This window comes from Suncus etruscus, chromosome 10, assembly GCF_024139225.1.
Source record: "Suncus etruscus isolate mSunEtr1 chromosome 10, mSunEtr1.pri.cur, whole genome shotgun sequence".
Lineage (NCBI taxonomy): Eukaryota > Metazoa > Chordata > Mammalia > Eulipotyphla > Soricidae > Suncus > Suncus etruscus.
Window position 1 is genome coordinate 92,951,607 of NC_064857.1, and position 23,678 is coordinate 92,975,284.

The following is a 23,678-nucleotide window of genomic DNA, read 5'->3' on the forward strand; positions in this document are numbered from 1 at the left end:
TGCACACTTTAAGGAAAGCAAAAACAATTATTACCTTCTAATATCACAGTGATAGGGTTGGGTCGAAAACCTTCTCCTCCAGGACAAAGAGTTTTATACTCAGCTATTGAAACAAAAATATTAAATTTAGAATATTTAAACATACATCTTCCAGAAATAATATCCTCATCAGAGACACTGGCAGCTTCAATAGAACATAACCATTTTCCCGACTCTTTAGCAGTTGCCCCTCTGTAAAAAGCAAGTTAACATCTTTGTGGATCTTGGTCAATTTTGGATTATTTTAACTGTTCCAAGTTTAAGGCTACTGTCCTCAGCCTTTGAACTCTCCACCTACTCTCCTGACCTTCTGTTCCTTGGAAATAGTTTATTCCCTGCCTCCATCATTATATTTTTTAAAGATTTTGACTTTTTATTTTCTAACAACTGTACCATATTTATGGTTTGTTAAATATTACTTTTGGGAACAATGACAGCTCTTTAAAAATGTTAATAAGTTCATCTCCCAAATATTTCTATACAATATTAGAAAAAATTTTCCTCCCTCTTCTCTCCTTAAGTACTTAAATCTTTCTTGTTTAGATTTCTACAGACAGCAATACTAATTCTCCTGGTTTCTCCAAACAACATTTTTTTTTTTTGGTTTTTGGGCCACACCCGGTGGTGCTCAGGGGTTACTCCTGGCTGTCTGCTCAGAAATAGCTCCTGGCAGGCATGGGGGACCATATGGGACACCGGGATTCGAACCAACCACCTTTGGTCCTGGATCGGCTGCTTGCAAGGCAAACACCGCTGTGCTATCTCTCCGGGGTCCAAACAACATTTTTATAGTGTCTTTTGATCTCCTCTTTTAATTCTCCCATCCAATTATTTCACTTCTAAATAATTTATTTTGGTGCCACACACCAGTACTGTCATATTGTGAATAAAAGGAGTCCTACTCTTTTCTATCAGTCTGATGTGCATCTGTAAGAACCAATTTTCCAGTACTTTTTAAATTAACATCATGCTCTTCCAAAGTCTAATGATGTTTCTCTTCTTTTCAGAATTTCCCTGTGCCTATGCTTAAATGTCTATATTCCAGTGCTAACTCTGATCTAGTTTGAGGGTAGGTTCTCTATCATTTAACTAATCAGTATTAACATAGCTTTTGTTACTATTTAGGACAAATCTTGTTTTTCTTTTGACATCAGAGAAATAATCAATTCCCTTTCATTTTTGTCTCTCCTCCCCTTTCTGCAGTCATACTTTTGAAGCCTTCTTTTTAATGCCATACCCTTCCTTCATGGTTCAATAAAAATGCACTGTTCATTAATCAGAAGGGATTTTTCCTTTCTGGAGATATGAGAAAAGGAAGTGGTGCCTTAGCATCTAATCCTGTGTGAAGTACATTTATGGGAGTGATTTTATTTAATTTGAGGAGGTATTTTATGAGTAAAGAATCTCTCAAGCTTGCTAAGTAACTTGCTCAAAGTTACATGGATGACAAGTGATAGTGTCCTAATGAGTACCAGATTGTGTGTGTGTGTGTGTGTGTGTGTGTTATTTCCTGTGGTCTAGGAACTCACAAATTCAAGAAAAGTGGTCTTTTAGTTTGTTTCCTGGCTGTGTCCTAGCTCCTACTTGTGATACTATTACTACTTTTTTCTTCCCTCTACTGAGAGAAGGAAAATAAAAACATTAACAAGTAACTTACATATGGGCCCTATTTTTCCTTATAGAGCAATCACTTCTGGCAATGCTGGGAACTTAACCCAGGGTTTCACTCATGAAAGCCCAAGTTCTCTACAGCTGAGCCATATCCATATCCCTCTGACCACACATTTCTGGAAGCCAGGATGGAGTTAATTCATCTTTGCCTATCTAAATTGCATATTCTAGGAACTCAACAAATGTATGGAAAAATATATAAATGTTTCTTCGGCAGGAAAATAATAAATCTCTATTCTAATAGACCATGCAGTCATTGATTATTTTCCTAGAATCTATATTGGATTATGAATTATAATTTAGTAACTACTTCAAAATTTGGATATTTAAAAAAGTTGTAGACATTGTACATGTCCTTAAGAATCATACTTAAATCTTTTGTTTAAGTTATATTATAAGATTGGAATAATTTCCATTTAATTTTATTTTTATAGGGTCACATCCAAAAGCTTATAGGAAGTCATGATACCAAAGATGGAACCCTATCATTTGTGTTATGCCCCATAACACAACTAATCTTTCATTCCTTCCATTATATATTTATTTAATTCATTTTTCCCATTTACATTTGGTTAACAACTTGTTTCTTTTTTCATCTTGGGACTCTGGGATCTAGAACTTCTGAAACTAGCAAAGAATAAGTGGATAGATCAACTAATGTGGCTTTTCTTTTTTTTTAAATATTTTATTTAAACACCTTGATTACAAACATGATTGTGTTTGGGTTTCAGTCATGTAAAGAACACCCCCCACCACCAGTGCAACATTCCCATCACCAATGTCCCAAATATCCCTCCTCCGCGTCCCACCCCTGCCTGGACTCTAGACAGGCTTTCTATTTCCCTCATACAGTCTCATTGTTAGGAAGTTCCCAATGTAGTTATTTCTCTAACTAAACTCATCACCCTTTGTGGTGAGCTTCATGAGGTGAGCTGCAAGGTAAGATATCTGATGTCTTTAACCTAGCTTGCTAAATCTTACAAATAATGACATGTGTTTCAGTTCTTAGAATTGAAATATTACTTTCCCACCTAACCTTTTATTATTTTTATTTATTTATTTATTTATTTATTTATTTATTTATTTGGGGGGCTACACTCGGTGATGCTCAGGGGTTACTCCTGGCTATGCACTCAGAAATTGCTCCTGACTTAAGGGACCATATGGGATGCTGGGGCATCAAACTGTGGTCCATCCTGGGTCAGTCGCAGGCAAGGCAAATGCCCTACTACTGTGCCACTTCTCCGCCTCCCCTACCTAACCTTTTAAAGGGTAAAGAAGCTCTTAAACTTTTTTTAGGAAGCTCCCTCCTTCTGTGGCTTCTATTTTGTGGGTCCAGGAAACTTGGCCTGGGGTGGAAAAAGAATAAATCAGATGCTGTCTACTTACATGTGTTCACAGAGGGGCACAGCTCACAAGGAGTCCCCCAGGCTTTACCCAGAGAACAGCAGCAGGAAGCCTTGGAAACACCAACTCCAATTTCATTGCTACAGGCTGTATCTCCATTGTCACCTCGAGGTCGGATATCCAAGTAGCAATGTCCGGAGCGGGTATCTATGTTCCAAACACAAACACACAGAGTGTCAGGCTGCCTCTCTTGACACGAAGGGTTCAACATTCAAATCCCTCGTAGAAATGGTTCAAAACCATATCTGTACACATATTTGGTAAGTCAAAGAACCCAAACACATCTGGTAGAACTATAGCTCAAATCAGAATGATTCCACTGTCAAGGCCAAATTTAGGATGCATTTAGATTTTTTTATTCAATGCATATTATTTTCTTTTTGGTAGTTTGCAAGAGAATTTCAGTCATGTTTTAAAAATAACAGTTTGATTCGCCAAAAATGTTACAATGATGATCTTACCAACACAGCCAACTCCAGTGGGATTCAGTTCGAAATCAGGTGGACAATCGCAGGTGTAGCTGCCCGGAGTGTTGACACAATTCCCACTAATACACATGGTTGGATCCAGACACTCATTCACATCTAAAACCAAAAAGCAAGGGATAGAATTATCACCTGTGTCAACATGGGACAGACAACGCCTTACAACGGTAAAACCAGAAGGGTCCCAATAAGAACTTTTAGAGAAAAAGTTCCTAGTTATAAGAGCACCTAGACATACACTTTTCCCCTTCTGAAGTAAAACCCTCTAGGAAGGAAGTATGTCAGAGTCTTTGGTCTTTTTTCCTCTGGAACACATTTAGGATTCAAATTTGTCATCAGGAGAAAATATAACTTGGAATGAGGCAAACTCTTCCAGTCAAGGTAACTGAAAGCAAAACACTACGGTGACCTCGGTCAACCAAAAATTCAGGCACAGGTTTTAAGAAAAATAGATTTAATATGTGTGGCTTATTATTTCATCAAATTAGAGCAAGATGTCCTAAGGAGCCCTCAGAAGCAGGTGACGTCTGCTGCTTCTCTCATGGGGTGTGTGAGCCTCTGTGCAGCTGTGCAAAGAAAGGGGTGCATGCAGGCTGAATTTGCCTCCTTAAACTCTCTCAGAGTCATTCTTCTCATGACTGAGAAAAAGCCCTATAGTTCCCTTTCAGATTCAATATAAAAATATGCATACAATTCCAGGTATTTGGTACATGGTCCTTGTCACATTCCGAGCCTTTCCAATCTTTTTGTATGTTTTCAAAGCTCATAAAACATTCCAGCACACACAAATTGACTCATGGAGGAGAAACTGGACCAGAAGGATGCTAATCCTAACCCAGTGCTTTGTTGGGTCTGGTAATTCTCCTGCAGGCTCCAGGGCAGAAAATTCATATAATTTAAATAGTATGTGAATGAGGATGGATGTGATGGGGTGGAAGTGAGGTGAGATGAGAGGCACTGAGGAAAAAACAGACCATAGGGATCAATTTCCTGGGGAGTTCTGGAAGCTCAATGCTGCCTGAGAAGAGTCAAAGTGAGCCTGGGAAGGCAAATTCTAGTAGAAAGCAATTTGGAGGAGGTGATGGTGAGTCACCTCCACATCAGAGTCTCCCAGCAGCATATTTCTGAACCTTGAACTTAACTCTCCAGCTACAGTCTCTGATGCTGTCTTCAGCTTCACTTCACAGTTCATCACCAGCCTTTCTAAGGAAAGGGAAATGCTTGGCGATTCCTGATATTTTATTCTGCTTTTCTCTGTAACTGTGAATACCCCAGTAGATGAGGCCCCAAGCAAAGGATTTTCTGGGACTCCTTTTTTGGTTTTTGGTTTTTGGGTCACATTCGAAGGCCCTTGGGAGTTACTCCTGGCTCAGAAATTGCCCCTGGCAAGCTCTAGGGATTTGGGATGCCAGGAATAAAACCATAATCTCCTGGGTTGGCTGCGTGCAAGGCAAATGCCTTGCCGCTGTGCTATCATCTCTCTGGCTCCTCTTCTGAGACTCTTAAGAACAGATTTTGAAGTAAGAGAGAATCTTACCTGTACAGTTTCCACCACTTTGGTCCAGTTCATAGCCTGTTTCACACACACAACGGAATAGGCCAGGAAGGTTTTGGCAAGTCCCGAAAACACAGATATTTGGAAGTGAGCACTCATCAATATCTGGGAGAAAGATTTAAAAAGAAAAAAGGGGTAACATTAAATGTCTTTTCTGCTAGAGAAAGAATTAAGACAATGAGACAACTGGTGCTATTAAGGAAAAGCTATTAAGGACAATCTCCCCCAGACACCACCCACACACCCACACCCACCCCCCCCCCCCCACACACACACACCCCACCCCCCACAAAAGGCAGGCACCAGTTTCTTTGGAAAAACAAGAGTTTTGAACACACCACCTCGGGTCCAATTTTCTGATTATTCTTCTCTGTGTTTTCACTGTTTTGTTTTACTGTGCATTTGAAATGGTCTAAGCCCCCCAAAGACTTTGTGGTAACAGTGGTAATCAGTTTTATGATCCTCTGAATCCCTAGAACTACGGTGTGTGTTTGCTTTTGTTGATAGAAGTTTAAAAACTGCAGACACATCGCCCACACCCCTTCCTGCCTCCAGTTCACTTTCTATGTGGCTAATTGACAAGTGGGCACATTTTCAGCTGAGAGACTGAAATAGCCAGGGCCATGGCCAGTGATGATTTATATTAAGAACAAACAAACAAACAAAAGCTTCCCTTAGAGCACGAAGAGAAGCAAGATTTTCACTGTGCCTATTTATGTAACCAGAGGTAGCATAGGACCTGTTTGCCTTGGATGTTTGGAGAAACAAAAGTAAACAAGGCATTAGGCACAGGATCAAGACCATAATATGGTTTCTTGCCTTAGAGGCATTTTATATCAAATCCTGCATATTTAATAAAACGACATCAAGTATATCCAATGTGCCTATAACAAAGAAAAGTATTTACACAGAATTATATGGAAAAATTAGCACTCATGCCATGGCTGAAAGATCAATTTTGAGTGAATGTCTTAATAACAAGCAACAACAATGAACTAAGACATTAATCAGGGCCTTGTGGAACCTTCTGTCGAATATTATCACTTGTTTCTTTCTACTGAAATCTTTTCAGTTCACTGTAGTCCCTAATTCTTCTCAGTGAAGAACACTGTGTTTAAATTTGACAAGTGTGAGTAAAGAGAAGTATTTTGTGTTTCCTGATGGGTTCCATCATTAGCTAACAGCCTTCTAGGACTGATCTTGTCTGACCCACAGTTCCCAGAAATACAGAGCCGTGAGCTGAGGGACTTGCTCATAATGAGTGACTTATGGCGTAATTTATCACAAAGATCCCCTAACTGAATGAATCTGCAAAGAAAAACCCTCTTTGTATTCTGGAAGATAGTTAGAGGCCAAATGAGAAATGCCAAAGAACATGGTTTTACATACAGAGATTGCCCACTCTCTTATTTTTAAAGCTTTTGTTTCCAGAAAACAAACTTGGTTCAGAAAAATCAGGATCGTATTTTCATTTTTAAAAATAATATAGTTAGTGACATATGAACAGGGAGCATGTTATTTGTGTTCTTTACCCCGTGGTAGAGATGAATGGAATAGGTTGCACTGAGTTCAACACCCTTGGTTAGCTTTTCTCTTTCGACCTTTCAGGGTGCTCTGGAAGAGTAGCTGGCTGACTGTGGGATATGCTGCTTGTAGCTAGGGAGCTGAGGTTTTTCTCTGCATAATGAGAAGTGGTCCAATTGGAGCCTTACTCCTTCTCCACACTGAACTGAGTAGCTTAGATGTGAAGCCAAAACACACCTCAGCTCAAAAACAAAACCAAACCAAACAACAAGAATGTTTAAAGAACCTGATCTCATTACCCCCTGAAAGGCCCCCAGCAGCTTCCTCCTCCATTACCTTCACAAGCTTTCCCGTCAGCACTGGGCACAAAGCCCATGTCACATTCACAGCGGTACCCTCCAGGGGCATTCAGGCACTGGCCGTTGCCACACAGATTTAGGTTCTCAGAGCATTCATCAAGATCTGCAATCAAGAAAGAACACATATTATCCCCTTTCACTTTGAAGCTTTGTGATTTCTCAGGTGCTCCATTTTTATAACTGTCAACTCCCTGATGTGTGGGATTTCATTGCCTTTTCTATTGGACATGTTTAATTCATCAAATTTTCTTTTTTTTTTGTTTTGTTTTGTTTTTTGGGTTTTTTTTGGACCACAACCGTTTGGCACTCAGGGGTTACTCCTGGCTATGCGCTCAGAAATCGCTCCTGGCTTGGGGGGATCTTATGGGACGCCAGGGAATCGAACCGCAGTCTGTCCTATGCTAGCGCTTGCATACCTCTAGCGCCACCTTCCCGGCCCCAGATTTTCATTTTTTGTGTTGTTTTGGGGCCCTTCCCAGCTGTGCTCAGGGGTTACTTATAATTCTGCACTTAGGAATCTCTTCTGGAAGTGCTCAGGAGACCAAATGAGATGCCACGAATAAAACCCAGGTCAGCCGGTGCAAAGCAAGTGCCTTAACTACTGTACTATCTCTCTGGCCCCTGGTTTTCTACTTTGAATAATAATATTGAATCATCTAGCATGAGGTTCAGATTCAAAATCTTGCATGTTAAATCATAAAAAAGGAATCATTCAAACTAAGTTTCATTAATTAGGCTCCCTATATAATGATATATCCATGACAGCAAATAACACATGCATGGTTTCTAATGTATTTCTTTCTCAAGTTTAAGGCTCAGTTTTAATGGAGAAAAATCTCTATTGAGGTTTTTTAATCATCAGAAGCATTAACTACCAAACACATGAGCCATGGAACTTTAAGTTTTATGCCTAAGACATGAAACTTAAGACTATATTCTAAAGAGTGACAGGAGCTTAAGGTAGCAAAACTTTACTAGTTAGGAAAAACTATTTCAACTATGATAAAATTTTCAAAGAGTTCTTAAGTTTTCCAGGTGAATTACTCATTTCCTTTTTTATGTTGACAGGATTTTTTTTTTTTTTGAGATAAATGCTCAGGAAAATGAACGCTCCTAGTATAGTTATTTAACCTAATGGCTAATGAGACAAGGATCTCAATATTTTCTTTAATATCAAATCCCTGTCATTAAAAAAGATTTTCTGCCTAAGCATACATGCTTATGTAAGAATATGTATCAGTATACAGTCATTTTTATAAGAATATATAAATATTTATGTAAATTTAGTTATTAAAATATTATATAGCTACTCACTCATCGTAAGGAAACTGTCATATATCATGAAACTGAAAGAGAATGATTTTCTTACAAAATTATAAAGCTATTATTTATACCATAAATAATATGAAAAACATGATATTTAATGGGAGATATACATATACTGTTGTTCTAATGCCTTTTCCTTGTAAAGCTTCCCCAGCAAGCTCACACTTGAGGTTGATGTGGAATACAAGTCAGCAATGAGAAGCACAAAAATATAGATAAAGGCATATACAAAGAAATGTGATTTGTCTTAAACAAATGAACATTAGAGTGACACACATATCAATAATATATAAGTACATACATATGACATCTAACTACAAAACTATATATTTTATGTATTTATATTCTGAGCTTGCCCTACTGGCCCAGGCTCCAAATTTCTATGTCACAGGACCATTTTAAATAATCTTTTCTGTTTAAAATCTGTCTAGAACTGACCCAGTTTTTAGAAAAAAATTGATAGTCTGAGAGTAAGTTGAGAGATCATGGAAGTATTTTTTTTTTTTTTTTGGGTTTTTGGGCCACACCCGGTGACGCTCAGGGGTTACTCCTGGCTATGCGCTCAGAAGTCGCTCCTGGCTTGGGGGACCATATGGGACGCAGGGGGATCGAACCGCGGTCCCTCCTAGGCTAGCGCAGGTAAGGCAGGCACCTTACCTTTAGCGCCACCACCCGGCCCCAGCATGGAAGTATTGAAAGTATGAGAGTAAGTTGTCAGTGAAACAACTTACTGCTCTGGTTCTGACCAGCATGAATCTACCTGTACATGTGAAGCCATCGCCACTGTAGCCTTCCTTGCAGAGACAGCGGTATGATCCCATGGTGTTTTTGCAGTCAGCATGCTGGCTGCACATATGGGTCCCATTGGAGCATTCATCGAGATCTTAAGAGAAAAGGTCACAATGGTTATTAAAAGGAAATGGGTCATATTAAATTAATAATACACACATTAAATTTTCTTTAGAGCACTAATATTTTTCCCATATGTAATTTATGCCAATCAAGAGAAGCAGCATCTATTATTTTCAACCTACCAGTACACTTAATGCCATCTCCTATCCAGCCAGGGCTGCAGCTACATTTGAAGCTTCCTGCTGTGTTGGTACATTGAGCATGTCTGTCGCAGTTGTGAGCTCCAATTTCACATTCATTGATGTCTGGAAAAAAACCCAAATGTTTAAAAAATATCTCACACTAATGTCTTTATTTTGTCTTTTGAATAATTGAGCCCTGGTAATTTGTTTTCTCACAGTACATCGTAGATTGATTTAATGTACACCTAGGCTAAATACTCTGAACAACTTTAATTTTCAACTTCAAAGGAATAATGTAATACTACTTGCTGTTATAAACTGATTATTTTTCATGATGTGAACTATACTTTATCTTATTTAACTGCTTAGAAGAGTTATTGGAGACTCAAGTCACTGCATGTTTCTGAAACAAATCAACCTAATGAAGATTGTTCATTCAAGTGAGTAGCAGATTAGGGTCACATGACTGAAAGACTGTGGATCCTTCCCAAAGTCTCCAATTTTCCAAAGTTCCACTTTCAAGAATATAGCCAAGAGAGATTTTGATCATATAAAATGTTATAGAAGAGAATATAGTGATAAAGTATGTTTTCTCTAACATTGTGATTTATAGCAAGATCATCTCAGTTCCTAGTTTAGAGTTCTGAAAAGCTTAATTTTCTAGGTGAGGAGAGGAAGAAGGTTTACTTTTGTTATGCTAATAAGGGGACTTCGGAAAGCACCTCAGATTCAGGGTTGGCTGTCAGCAGAACTAAACCCATGAATTCCAAAGAGGAGGTCTCAAGGGTCTCACCACTTTTCAATGGTTCAATGATTCAAAGGTCAATTCTACCTACATAATGAAAACTCCATAAAAATACAAGAAGATAGAGTTCAGTAACTCCTAGGTTGGTTACTTTTCCAGTACAGATTCAGGGAGATTAATGTGGTCAAAACTCTTATGTCTCTTCTCCCTAACTTATTTTTTTTTGTATCTTCCATTTAATTAATCCTCGGTTCTATTCTTCCACAGTCTCTCTAGAGTTTAAACTGGTTTCCTGAGCTCTGTGAATTAATCTAAAGCAAAAGGGGGGGTGGGATTGGGAGGAAACTCTTATTTCTAGAATTTATAGCAGTCAGAAGTATAACTGCCAGTTTGGATTTGAAATTGGGATCCAAAGTGTGAACAATCTTATGGAACCTTAACCTATACTATCTCCTGGTAAATAATGTCAGAAATGGGCTGAATTGTATGATAGCCTGTTGGTGATCAGAATTGGAATTGTTACCAGAGCATTTTATCCGAAAGTGAATCCATGCTATGATTAAAATCAGGCACTTATCCTCTTAGTCAACTTCATAAAGAACAAGAAATCATAGGTAGAGATACTATGACTCCATATGGGAACAAATGTCTGACACAAAAATAAGGGCGAGAAGGATAATTTTGGCTTATGAAATATTGCAAGAATTTTCAGTGATCACTTAAATAGTGACAAGAAAAAGAAACTGGGCACACACTTATATTTACACTTTTGTTTACTTTAAAAGCCCAATTAAATTATTTGAAAGTGTTTGAAACATGTTGTTTGCCCAACGTTTTCATCTGAAGCTCTGAAATGGTCCTGGATCTTTGGTCTTTTCATAACTTTTAGAGCAAACACAAAATAAAATAGTGACATTTTTTCCTATAAAAATATTTTGCAAATCACTAATAACTTTAAGATGAAAACAGGATTGGAAAAATGTTCTTAAAATTACAAGGTATTATATAAATTCATTTTAATGTAACCTTGGCAGTCATATGAACTTACTGAATTTTTAGGGCAGGTCAAGGGAGGCACATACCAAGCTGCTTTAGACCCGTGATTGGGAACTTTAACCAACTGAATAACTGAGCATGGCACATTCCAAGAAAATGAGGAGAAAGACCAGCCCAGAAATAACAGCTGGAAATAGGCCTGGGAATTCAAGAAAGAAAGTCTGTGACCTACTGGGATTCTAAGCTGGGTTAATGGGCTATGGTCACTTCTCTCTGCCTTAGAGAAACACTCTAAGGACACAAACTACTTCTGCTGTGCTTTCTTTATCTTTTTCTTTCATTCATCATGATCTTTGAGTTAAGGGGAAATAATGTGCTCCAACTGTTCATGTATTAAAATCTCCAGATGCTACAGATATTTTTTAACAAAAAGAACTTAGAAATGTAGACTTGAAAGTCAATGAGGAGCAGAACCAGGACCACTTGGGACTCAGCAGAATTGGCCACTGCTCGGCACACTTTCTTTTGTGCCATGGTTCCCTAATGGATCTGACAACTTTAGTCACATCAGTTCTTTATCCTAATCCTGCTTATGAAGTTTTCACATTCTTGCTATTAACAGACTTCTAGAAGATTTACTCCTCTTTTCTACCAAGTGCAATTTCCAAAGATGATCAGAACCTGTCAATCTGAAATTTTTGTACTGTTTTTCTTTTCAATTGTATAATACAATGGATATCCTTATTTTCATAGAGATTTTAATCTTTCACATATAATTTTGATAAAGGAAAAGGAAAACCTCTTTTATTAGGAAAATAATTTTATAATTCAAGAAAATATTTGCACTTTAGGTCAACGTTTTCAATGGGAGAAGAAATTATATTTGCAAGAGGCTATGCATCATGGCTTTGAGATTCTGAGAGAGAAAATCAGAAACAAACATCAGTCCTCCACTTTGTGACTATTTCTAAAAGGCATTATCCTGATGCTTTATATTCACTGTATGTAACAAGTGATTTGAAGAGACTTTGTTATAAAGTAAGTAGAAGGTTTTGGCCTGTGTGAGGTTATATGTATATATTTATATATACCAAATATTATTCATCATTGTTTCCATAGACAACTAGAAACTCAGAATGTACCTGATAATCAGAGCAGAGGGAAACTGAGCCATAAGGAAAAACAAGCAAACAAAAGTGCAGCACTCAGCTATCAACTCTTCAATGATGTGAAGGAAACATAGCACAGGCTTGCCAAGTACATCTCTCTCTGTACAAATGTTCTCTTTCCCCAACAAGTTTTGCTCAGACAAAAAATTCCTTTTTTAAGATTAAGAATAAGCAAGAGCCAAGAAAAGCACAGAAATTCAAATGCAGGCTGACGCTGCAACCTTCTCCACCTCCACTGAAGTTTCCTCACAAGGACTCTAAGATCCTATTTTCATGGCTCCTGGTATGAGCAAAACTCAGACACAGGTCTTGGGTGTATTCCTCTAATGTGAGTATAAAAAGTGGGTTTCTGACTGCCTCTGGTCTACTCTGAAAGTAGATAGGGAGAAGTCACATCACTTATACAAAGAGCCTTCCCATCATATGGGCATCACATGCTTAGATTCTAAACTGAAGAGCTGGTACACTTCATTTGTTCCCTCCACTAAGGCACAGGGCATTGATGTGAATGGAGAAGCCAAACATAAAGGTTATTTGGATTTCTTAATTTGGATCTAAAGATGAGTCCAGTCTTTTTAACCTGAGTTTTCACAGGCTAACAGCCAGTAGAGGGCAATTAGCAAGGATAAGAACTGGGAGGAGATGGGCAGGAAATGGGCACATTACTGTCTCTGTGTACTGGTGGGTTTTGAAGTAGATACATCTCATTCTCATAGACCAAAAAGCATTGCACTCTATTATGTGAAGAGATAAACTGAGAATTGATATAGCTCCCTAGTTCTGTTTTTAATTGAGAACACATCGAATTTTAATGTTTGGTCTTATGTACTGGTGAACTGGGTGAACACAGACTAGGAATTAAGTTCTTATGAAAAAGCTGTGGAAGCCAGGCCTCAACAGGAAGGCCACCAACCAGATAGCAACTGAGTTTTCCTTTTCCAGTGTGTTTCCTCATGACAATGAATTGAACCAAGCACCCAAGAAGTCTTAATGTGGGCCACAGAAAAAATGATAATCTAAGAACAGAAAAGCATGGTTTCACAAATGTACTTTATCCCTCCGCTAACTCAACCTTCTCCTTAGCCATATACCCATGTTGAAACAAAGCTTAAGAGAGAAAGAAGAAACCGTTAACATCTGTGTGGGCTGAGAATGCAAGGAGGTGGGTGGAATCTGAACACTGCTAAAGTGATGGGGGAGGGGGAGACATGTTTATTTGTTAAAATGGAAACAATCTGTAATGGCAAGGGAGCCGAAATATTTAGACAAAGCTGTAATGAAACCCAGAGGACTTTTTTTTTTCAGTACACATGAAACGAAGTTCTTGCCTCTGAAATAGCACACATATTTTAATCATTCCTTTATAGGGTGCTCATTTAAATGTATTTGTGCATATATGTACATGGATGTAGATGCAGATCTATTCCTTTCCTATGTCATAAAAACGTAGTCCCAGGCCTGAAGGTCATTGATGTTTGTGGTGTAGTTTGTTTATCCCATTAGGCAAGATCCATATCCTATTTAGATTAGTTGCTTTAGGACATTATAAATACTTTTCCTGAACATGGCTCTTACCAAAGTAACCTGGTGACTTTCTAAGTCTTGAATGACACTAATTTTAAACGAAAAGCAGATTAAAAGAGCACCAGTTACTTGGTGGAGGTGGGTGGGGGAAAAGTATTTGGCTCAGAAATTTAAAAAACTGTTTTTAAGTACACTAAACTGATTGCCAATTCCTGTTTGTGGAAGTCATCTCGAATCAACTGTGATAACTGGGTTGTTAATAACAGTATTTACAGAAGTTCTTTTATTCTTTCCTCCAAATGCACCCTCTCCTTTCATACTTCACTGCAGGGGTTGCTGACCTAAGAACACTTGCTTAACTATCAAGCCTGGGAATTTCTTCCAACTCCTGAACCAGTGGAAGGAGGAGGACCAAAATCCAGAGTTTTACCTCCTTCATCAGAGCATTTCTGTCATGCTATATGATACTGAAGGGCTCATGAAAACCAAATTTCATCTCAATAGTGGAATTATGCAATTGAGAAATCATTAGACAGCATTTTAAAAGTGGGTGAGGGAAGAAGGGTACTTCTTGAACTTTCCATATGTTTCAATTTACCTGATTTATTGAAAGACCAAAGGACAATCCATGTGACCTCATCTAACATGGAATGCACACCCTTAATATCTGTGCACATTCTTTCATGACTTGCAGGCTTTTAAATATACATTGGAAATTTTCTCTTTGTGAAACAATTTTCAAGTACCGGTATGTATCAGTAAGTGGTAGTATAGTATTTTGCTAGACTACAAGTTATATCTCTAAAATGACCTCAAAACGCAGTGTCTCAGTCTATGATAATATTGACCAGCTCCTTTTGCATGCCAGGTGCTATATCAAGGACATTGTACATATTATATTTCATTTATCTGAAATAATATTAATAATGTATGAAGATTTAAACTTTCCTCATGGTAAAAAGTCTACAATAATCAGCCTCTGCACATGCTTTTGTTAGCTGGAATTTGGAGCATGAAATTCTAGAGACCCCTTTCCTATAGGAAATGAAGACTGTCCTGTTGGATTAATTTCTCTCTTCATAAGCCTGATGGTTCTTTGGGTTGAATTTCAGTGAGTGCAACTTAACCAAACATTAGCCTCGCTTAGGTAAAATGTAATATAGAACTTTCATACCTTCCACTTCATTACTGTCAGCCCTTACCCAAGTCCTATAGTTATACAAGAAGCTAAAAATGAAGTTCGAATCATAGACATACTAAAATACTATTATTTCATAAGTATTAAAGTATGCTAACTTCATATCTTTTTATAATTTGGTAAAGATGTTATTTTTTTAAATCAATGGTAATACCTATAAGTCTGAATTCAGCATTATTGCAAAGTATGAAGGAATAATATATTTGGGGGTTCTCCTTGACCATCTTTATGTAACTAAGAAAAGCTTCTGTACATTTACCACATTACTAAAATCCAAATATTCTAATGTTCATTTTAAGTCACAAAGACTTGCAAAGCTAAACTTTGATATTAAAGTCTGTTCATCGTAAAGAAATTACACAATTAAGGGACAGGGAGATGGCTCAAAGGCTGGAAGATGCTTGCACGCAGAAACCCTAGGTTCAATTCCTAACACAAAGCACTAACAGAAGTAGTCCTTGAGTGCAAGTGAGCGTGATCACCTCTCAAAATATCATAGTTACCTAACCAAACTCACTACTATCTTCAGAATTTTTAAATTGTGTTCAACAAACATGGGGAAGGCACTCATTGTGCAAGAATCTCACCTGGGTTCTACCACTCACTATACAGGATTTTGCCAGGAGTGGATCTGAGTACAGAGTCTGAGTAAGCTCTGAACATAGCCAGGTGTGGCCCCAAAATAAAATAAAATAAAATTGTGCTATATGTCATGATCTGCTATACTACTACAAGAATATAATAAAACTTCAGTATATTATCCCATATGCTTAATATTATCTCAACTTTTAAAATATCTGGTAAACACTTAAAAACTATCATTCAAGTCTGGAGAAGATAAAACAGCAGGTGTTTTTCTTGCATCAGTAATAAAAATGTATTTGGGGGGGGTGGAGGGAATGCATTTAGGCTAAAAGAACTTACTATATAAAAATTAAATAACTTAGGGAACTGGAAGACTGATGGAAATTGATGAAATACATAAATGACACATTTTTTAAAAGAGCAACTTGAATTTTTAAACTTATTGTGGTATTATAATGAAGGCTATTGAGAAATATTTACTTTAATGAGGGAATATGCATGTCTGGTAATTATCATGCTATTTGATATAAAATGTGACTTAACTTTATAAAAATGTGATGATTTTTATAATATATATGTTTTACAATTAAGCTAGGGTATAACAAATTTCAAAGAAATGCAGACTAAATTTAAAATGTTTTATTAAGTGATTTAAAATTAAGTTAATAATAATTCTATAACACATTAATCCATAATTATATCAGCAGTTTTTAACCAACTTATATTTAATTGCTCAATTGGAAAGAAAAATAAGTACCTGTACAGCCAGTTTTCCCTTTTTTTCCAGAATATCCCATATCACAATGGCAGATAAATGAGCCTTTTGTATTTTCACAAGTTCCACTTAGGCAGATATTTGGATTCAGGTCACATTCATTTACATCTGTAACATATAGGTATTATAAGTTTATATAGCAATTTTTTCATGTCATTAAAAGCTACTTTTCATGAGTCAAAACAAATTAGACCCTGATGCTGACTTCTGACCAAGATGGAATAGCAAAGACAGAATCTGCCTTCCAACTCAACAGTACAATAAACAAATGACAATATAGAAAATATATGATAAAGTTTATTTGGTATAAGAAAGTTAATTCCTATAAATATCCCTAGATTACTGTTTTGGAGAGTTTTAAGGCCATAGATAAAACCAAGTAGTGTCTTTGAGTTAAAGAGATGAAGTGTTTTAAAGGAATTCCAAAAGACCATATTACCCAGATTTCACATGGCAGAATAGAAAAGAGCTGATACACATTTACACACAATAATCACAATTACACACCACAATAGACAGCAAGTTTTAAAGATATGGAGAGAATATGTATTCAGGTGAAGAGTGGGCAATCCCTTCAAGTAATGGAAATATTCAAAACTAGCAAAGAATTTGAGGGAATAATCATCTGAGTTCTCACAAGGCCTAGCACAGTGCCAGACAGAATGGAAAACCAAATAATTAACAGGGTTAAAGCACACAGAAGGAGCTTGATTCGTTAATGATGCAAAATTAGTCCTATGTTGACAGCTGCTTAAAAGTATAAAAGCAAGAATTTGAAAATAGCAATCTATTTCTAAAAAAAAAACTTGATTGCATTCTGGAATAAAGCTCAAGAATATTTTAGAAATACAAAAAGATTACTCAAAACAAAGAAAAGACAAGTTTCTGAAATTTCCCAGAATGATACTAATGATAGAATCCATACACAAATGTATTAAATCAGTTAAATAACTGTTTTCCATATGTTTTAGAGAGCTAGAGTAATTATTAACCATGTTAAATAGAAACACAGAAAATGTGAACGTGAAAGACCCCAGTAAAATTTTTTAGGGACAAAAATATTCTTGAGATTAAAAAGATTTTGAATGTGAGTTAAGGCAGATTAGCTATTATAAAAGAAAGTAAAACAAGTTCGAAGACAGCTATAGAACCTCTCCAAAGCAAATAGTTTAGTATTTACTTCATTCTAGTATGAATTAAATTTGCTTGCCTTGAGTAAAAAAATCTTAAAAATATTCATCTTCTAGTCACAGCAGAAAGAAGACTCAGCAGACAGAAATAATGCATAAAAATAAAATAAAGATCTACATAAAGTTGGTCAATAGTTAACTCAGCCTAACAACATTTGACAAGAGATCAAATCACTATTGTAGAGAAGTTACTTTTTAAAATTCTGGTTTTTGAGTATTACTACTCAAATAAATAAATTAATTAATTAATAAATGAGACACCCAAATTCATTCACCCATAGGACTGGTCAACCCACTACTAATCTTTATGCAAACAGCACTTGTGAGGAATCAGACAATGTTGATGGTTTTGTCTTCTTTCCTTACCTACACAAGTCTTCATATCTTCAGATGCCATAAATCCATCATAACATAAGCACCTGTACTCTCCAGGTATATTGGTACATTGACCACCATCACAGATATTGGGGTTATCTTCGCACTCGTCAATGTCTTCAGGAAACAAAGTAAAAATGACAAGCTGTTCATATTGGTTCTATTACTCAGGGATTACTTATTTGATCTAATTTAAACAGTCTACGTTCATAAAATAATTATCTTTCTAAGCCAAATGAAGCTTTCCCTAAATTATTCCTTAGAGTTAGTGTAGGTAAAAAATAAAAAAGAGAGCACTTTACAAGATTCACAATGTCCTCATCGGGCTGAAGACTCACTCCCATTTAAAAATACATAATTGAATGAGCAATTTTATCTTTATTGGGATTTTTAAAAAATATTTATTTATTTTTGTTTTTTTGATCACACCAGTAGAGCTCAGGGGTTACTCCTGGCTCTGTGCTCAGAAATTGCTCCTGGCAGGCTTAGGGACCATATGGGATGCTGGGGATCAAACCCAGGTTCGTATGGGTCTTCTGCATGCAAGGCAAACTCCCTACTGCTGTGCTATCTCTCCAGCCCCACTCCTAGGATTTTTGTTTGTTTGTTTGTTTGTTTGGGCCACATCCAGTGGTTCTTAGGGGTTACTCCTGGCTTAGCAATAAAAATCAATCCTTGTTCTACTCTTGAGGCTATATGGGATACATAGGATCGAACCTGGTTGGCCATGTACAAGGCAAGAGCCTTACTTGTTTTACTATTTTTCCCTTCCAACCAGTAAGGCATTTATTACAGAAAATTACTATGCCTTTTCTTCTGTTTTATTTCTTTTGTTTGTTTGTTTGTTTGTTTGTTTTGGGGCTTCAGCCAGCAGTGCTCATGGCTTATTCCCGGCTCTGCAAGCAGAGATCACTTCTAGCAGTGCTCAGGGGACCATTTGGGGCACCAGGGATTGAAATCAGGTTGGCTGTTTGGAAAGCAAATGCCCTATCCACTGTATTATTGCTCTAGACACTTATTTTTCTAATTTTCAAATGTAAAAGCAGAGGTCTTTTTGCTTTACTGATAGTTTAAAGGGAAAATAGTTTAAATGACAAGCATATCTATTCAGATACACTTTTAGAGAGTTAATTTATTTTCTATGTCAAATTTTGAGAGCCAAATTTATAATGAGGATTTTTCAAGAGAGATTTATCTAGCTTAGTTCAAATAATGCTGAGTCCTATATATAAATTCTCTTTTTAACTCACGCCAAGATCAAAATCCTATGCCTGGCTTCATTTATTATCTATAGCCACCTAAATGGTTCTTTTAGTCCAGGTTGAAATAACAAGAAGTATAACTTAGACAGGAGTTTTCAATTTTTAGTAGGTGTCTTATTCAATTAGGGAGTTTATAAAATAGATCTATGGGACCAAGCCCCAGGAAGTTCTTATTTCATAGGTCTGGGGTAAGGACCAAGGTTTTGCATCCCTATGACATTTTTAGGTGATTTTGATATTGCTGTTCTAGGGACTAAATCCCGAGTAACACTGAAGTGAGCCAAAATATCTGTCTTTCAAAATTCTATTCAATTAATAATGAAATGCTATACTCCATGCATGGCACATATATCAGGTTCTCAGTGCTTATATACTCAGAGTTAAAGTATATACAAAACAGAGATTTGAACTCTGGATGGTCTGTTTCCAAACCTAACCTCTCTCTTCACGGATCTGTCGAGAAAGAAGCAAAAAGCTACTTACCAGTGCATGATCTCTGGTCAGGCATTAGTGCAAATCCTGGCTGACAGCTACATTCATAGCTGCCTTCAGAGTTTGTACAGAAGGTCTCACAGCCACCATTCATGATGCTGCATTCATCAATGTCTAAGAAAAATGAAAATAATGTCACCTTCTGCTTAGAATCATAGTTGTATTCAAGGTTTCTAGGTATGGATTTGAATAAGGTGAAAAATAAAAAATAGAAATTATTGTGGGTCAGATATTTGCTTGGTTTCTTCAAAAGACTGGCTGTACTTATGTGCTACAGACAAGATGCTACAAGTGAATGAGACCTCATAGGCTTATACAGTGTGGTTAGCAGTTAAGAGACACCTTACCCATACATGTAGCGCCACATGCAATGTGCTAGATCTGAGCAGAAATAAACCTCACTTTTGACAATGGGCACATAGAAGAAATTTTCCGGGTCAGAGTTTCATTTCCAAACTTGACATTCTGCTGATTCACTGAGCTTCCAATCCAATTCAGGAAGCCAAGGGGAAGGTCAGAGTTCCAAAGTGGCATATTTTAGAAAAATTTGGGCTGATTTATGGTTTGGGGTGGAAACCATGTGAGGCTTGGCAGTTCCACATGGATCCACCCCAAACCAGGCCAAACCTGGCACTGGCAACAAAATTTCACTTTGACTTTGGGCACAATAAAGCTACAGCACTTTCTGTACTACACTTACCATTCCAACTAACTCTACAGTGGACCAGCTACAAAGCAAAACGTTTGTTTTCACAAAACCCTATCTTTAAGGAATGCCACACTTAGCCTCTACTTCATCATACATGGTCTTCTTTCTCATAATTTTTCCCTAAAATCCTTGAGTTTCTATAAATTCCCCCAAGTGCAGGAAATGTCCCTCTGTATTCCGTCATTGCCTCAACATCACCAACCTTTATTTCAGGTGATTTGCATTCGCTATGAAAAAATTCACAATTTTTCAAAGCAAAATTCACTGCGCTTTCTTATAAGCAAAGACAGATTGCTGCTCACAATTCAATAGTCTAATGGTACTTGTTAGAGCAAAAACTTTCAGTATTTTCTATTTAGCTGGTTCTTTAAACAGACCAGAGTATGTGCTCCAAAGTGGCAGTCACTTTGAGAAGAATTTTCCATACAGAAAGCAAGAAAGAGAAAGCGAAAGAAAGGATGTAAATAGAACTCAGGGAACATGGCTAGGGCAAATTGCCCGAGATAGGAACTGAATACAATAAAAATGTGGAGCTTACCCACACAGAACAGCCTGTCGGGCGTAGAATGATAGCCAGGGTTGCAGGCGCATTGGTACTTCCCAATGAGGTTCACACAGCGGCCATGGGGGCAGAGGTTCCCACTCAGCTCACACTCATTAATGTCTGTGGAGGAAATAAGAAGCCAACAGTCAGCCAGATGCTTCTGCCACTGGCATAGGGGGATCCAAGGTCTAGTCTTCCTCCTTCCTCCTTACCTATACAGGCTGAGATGTTGGGGGCCAGCTGATGGCCCGGAGGACATTCACAGCGGTAACTGCCTTCGATGTTCAGGCAATTACCTCCTCGACACAGAAGCGGGTCTCGCTGACACTCATCGATATCTGCAAAGGAGAAAGAAGGATGTTGAAGACACAGGTGGTGCTTCTCGAGTCTTCACATCAGGCCAGTTCCCTGCCACAGAGGCTGGCTTACTAATGGTTCTCCTTAGTAAGTTACTGGTTATAATGGTTACTAATAATTTTCAGGCTCCTTTCCTAGACAACTGCTGTCCAACCCACTCAGAACTTAGAAATGTTATATGATAGGTTGTCTTCTTCGACTCCCAGGCTGGGGGACATTAATGGACAACTAACATGAGCGACGAAAATCTTGGTACTCATGACACCACCCACCCACTCTAAGTATTTCTTCTGGGATAAGTTAATGCTAAAAGATAGCCAAACTCTTTCCCCACCTTTGTTCCCCATGCCATTAACTGCCTCCCTCACTTACTTGTGGATATCTCATGGACCATTGCCTTAAAAAATGCCCATTCCAGGCAGGGAGAGAGTTTAATGCAGTGGGGTACATGTCCCATGTGGTATGGTAAAGGCTTGGTTTTGATCCTCTGCACCACAAGATTCCCTAAGAGTAGCAGGAGGGACACCCAAGCACAGAGCTTGGAGTAACCTTTGAGCACCACTGGGGTGCATCCTCCCAACTACAAACACTTCATCTTGGCTAGGGATATAGCTTGGTGCTAGATCTTTTGCTTTGTATGTGTGACATCTGAGTTGGGTTCCCAGTAATCCCTACACACACACACACACCCACACACACCCACACCCCCACACCCACACCCACACAAACACACACACCATTATAGTCTTATCTGTAAGGAACTAATGCCATCAACTAAATCAACTCCTTTTCTAGATTATAGCATATGTTTCAACTGCTCTCTCTTTCTTTCCCTGGGTATTACATTTACTTCTCAGGTATCCCCAAGTGGTGTCCAGGGCACACACCACCACACAGCATGACTTACTTCTTTCTCCTCCAGATCAGTCTCCCTATGTCCCAGACTGAATCCTGACTCAGGAGATCAGTGCCCCAGAGTGCATTAAGAACTCGGGATTTTAACTCTTTGTCATCAAAACATTCGCAACCATTTTTCTCCCAGGCTAATCCAACAGCCAAGCACTTACCCATGCAGTTCTTCATCATCATGAATCCACTTTCATAGCCTTCATCACACTTGCACTCAAAGTCCCCTGGAGTGTTCACACACTGGCCTCGGCCACAGAGGTCAGGAGAGATGCGGCATTCATCAATATCTGTGGCAAAAGAATCAGTGGCAGCAAGTTATGTATTATAGCAACCTTTATTCCTGACCAATTGGCCCAAACTAAAGGCTGGAAGGGCTGTTCCCCTCTCATGAGCCCCGTCCATTCACCTGTGCAGTTCCTCTCTTCAGAATCAAGTGAGAAGCCAGTGTCACATTTGCACTTGAAGCTGCCAATTGTGTTTCTGCACTTGCCGTGGGTACAGAGACTGGGAATCATCTTGCACTCGTTGATATCTTCAAGATAGAGAGAATATATATAGCTTATTAGCAACCAATAAGAAGGTTCACCACCCCCAAACTTTTGAGACCCAGGGCGTACTGAATTTAAGATCTCAGCAATATTCATTTTACAGAATGAGTGAAACTCTAGCAAATGGACTTTCAATAAACAAAGGAGGCATTTTACTAACAGAAGGATAAAGACTGAGGAGGATTTTGTAAACATTTTCAATCTTTTAAAATAGTACAATTTAGAAAGCACCATAAGAAAAGCAAAACATATGTATTTGGGCTCTTAAATCCCAGACTGATAGTACTGATATTTATGTAAATTCACATCCTGACATGTATTAAACACTTAGTAATAGTATGCTGAGTGAATTCACAGATACTCTAAAGCTCTGAGATCTGCAATCAAAGCATAGAAATGATTCTTAGAAAATAGTACCCCACAGTAGCCAATTGAGTGATTGGAATGTGATCTTCATTTCTGATTCTGGATTATTTTTTAAAACATAGAATTTTACAAATGGCATCAATTATAATTTAAATTATTTTTAAGTTATATATATATATATAACAGAAATTTTGCAGTGACCTGGCCACTACAGTGTGTCAAGTGCTTGCCTTCCAGGTGACCAACCAGGTTTGGTCCCTGGCATTCCATATAGTACCCTGTCCACTGCCAGAGTGATCCTTGAGTTCAAAGCCAGTAGTAATTCCTGGACACCACCAATTATGGCTCCCAAACAAACAAAAAAACCTTATAATGTTGCATACATTAGGAATTTGCTAATCAAGAGTTTCCTTTACACTAGGAGACAACATCTGAATTTTACTTTATATGTGATCTGAGTTTTACCTTACTAGGGCCATTTTGAAAGCAATTCCTAAAGCTGACATACACAAAAATCACTCTACAAAGTATTGC

General features: G+C 37.8%; 1 protein-coding gene across 1 annotated transcript in view; it reads right to left on the bottom strand.

Annotated features, from left to right (window-relative positions):
- The window catches only part of FBN1 (fibrillin 1), a 271,458-nt gene that overhangs the window by 59,412 nt on the left and 188,368 nt on the right, over positions 1–23,678 (bottom strand). The window contains exons 26-39 of the mRNA XM_049782524.1: positions 22,637–22,762; positions 22,389–22,517; positions 21,177–21,302; positions 20,959–21,084; positions 19,703–19,825; positions 17,949–18,074; positions 16,375–16,500; positions 9,401–9,523; positions 9,127–9,249; positions 7,018–7,143; positions 5,140–5,262; positions 3,579–3,701; positions 3,100–3,264; positions 35–103 (exon numbers count right to left, since the gene is read on the bottom strand). Of these exons, the coding sequence (XP_049638481.1) occupies positions 35–103; positions 3,100–3,264; positions 3,579–3,701; positions 5,140–5,262; positions 7,018–7,143; positions 9,127–9,249; positions 9,401–9,523; positions 16,375–16,500; positions 17,949–18,074; positions 19,703–19,825; positions 20,959–21,084; positions 21,177–21,302; positions 22,389–22,517; positions 22,637–22,762 (1,734 nt within the window). The remainder of the gene's footprint in view (positions 1–34; positions 104–3,099; positions 3,265–3,578; positions 3,702–5,139; positions 5,263–7,017; positions 7,144–9,126; positions 9,250–9,400; positions 9,524–16,374; positions 16,501–17,948; positions 18,075–19,702; positions 19,826–20,958; positions 21,085–21,176; positions 21,303–22,388; positions 22,518–22,636; positions 22,763–23,678) is intronic.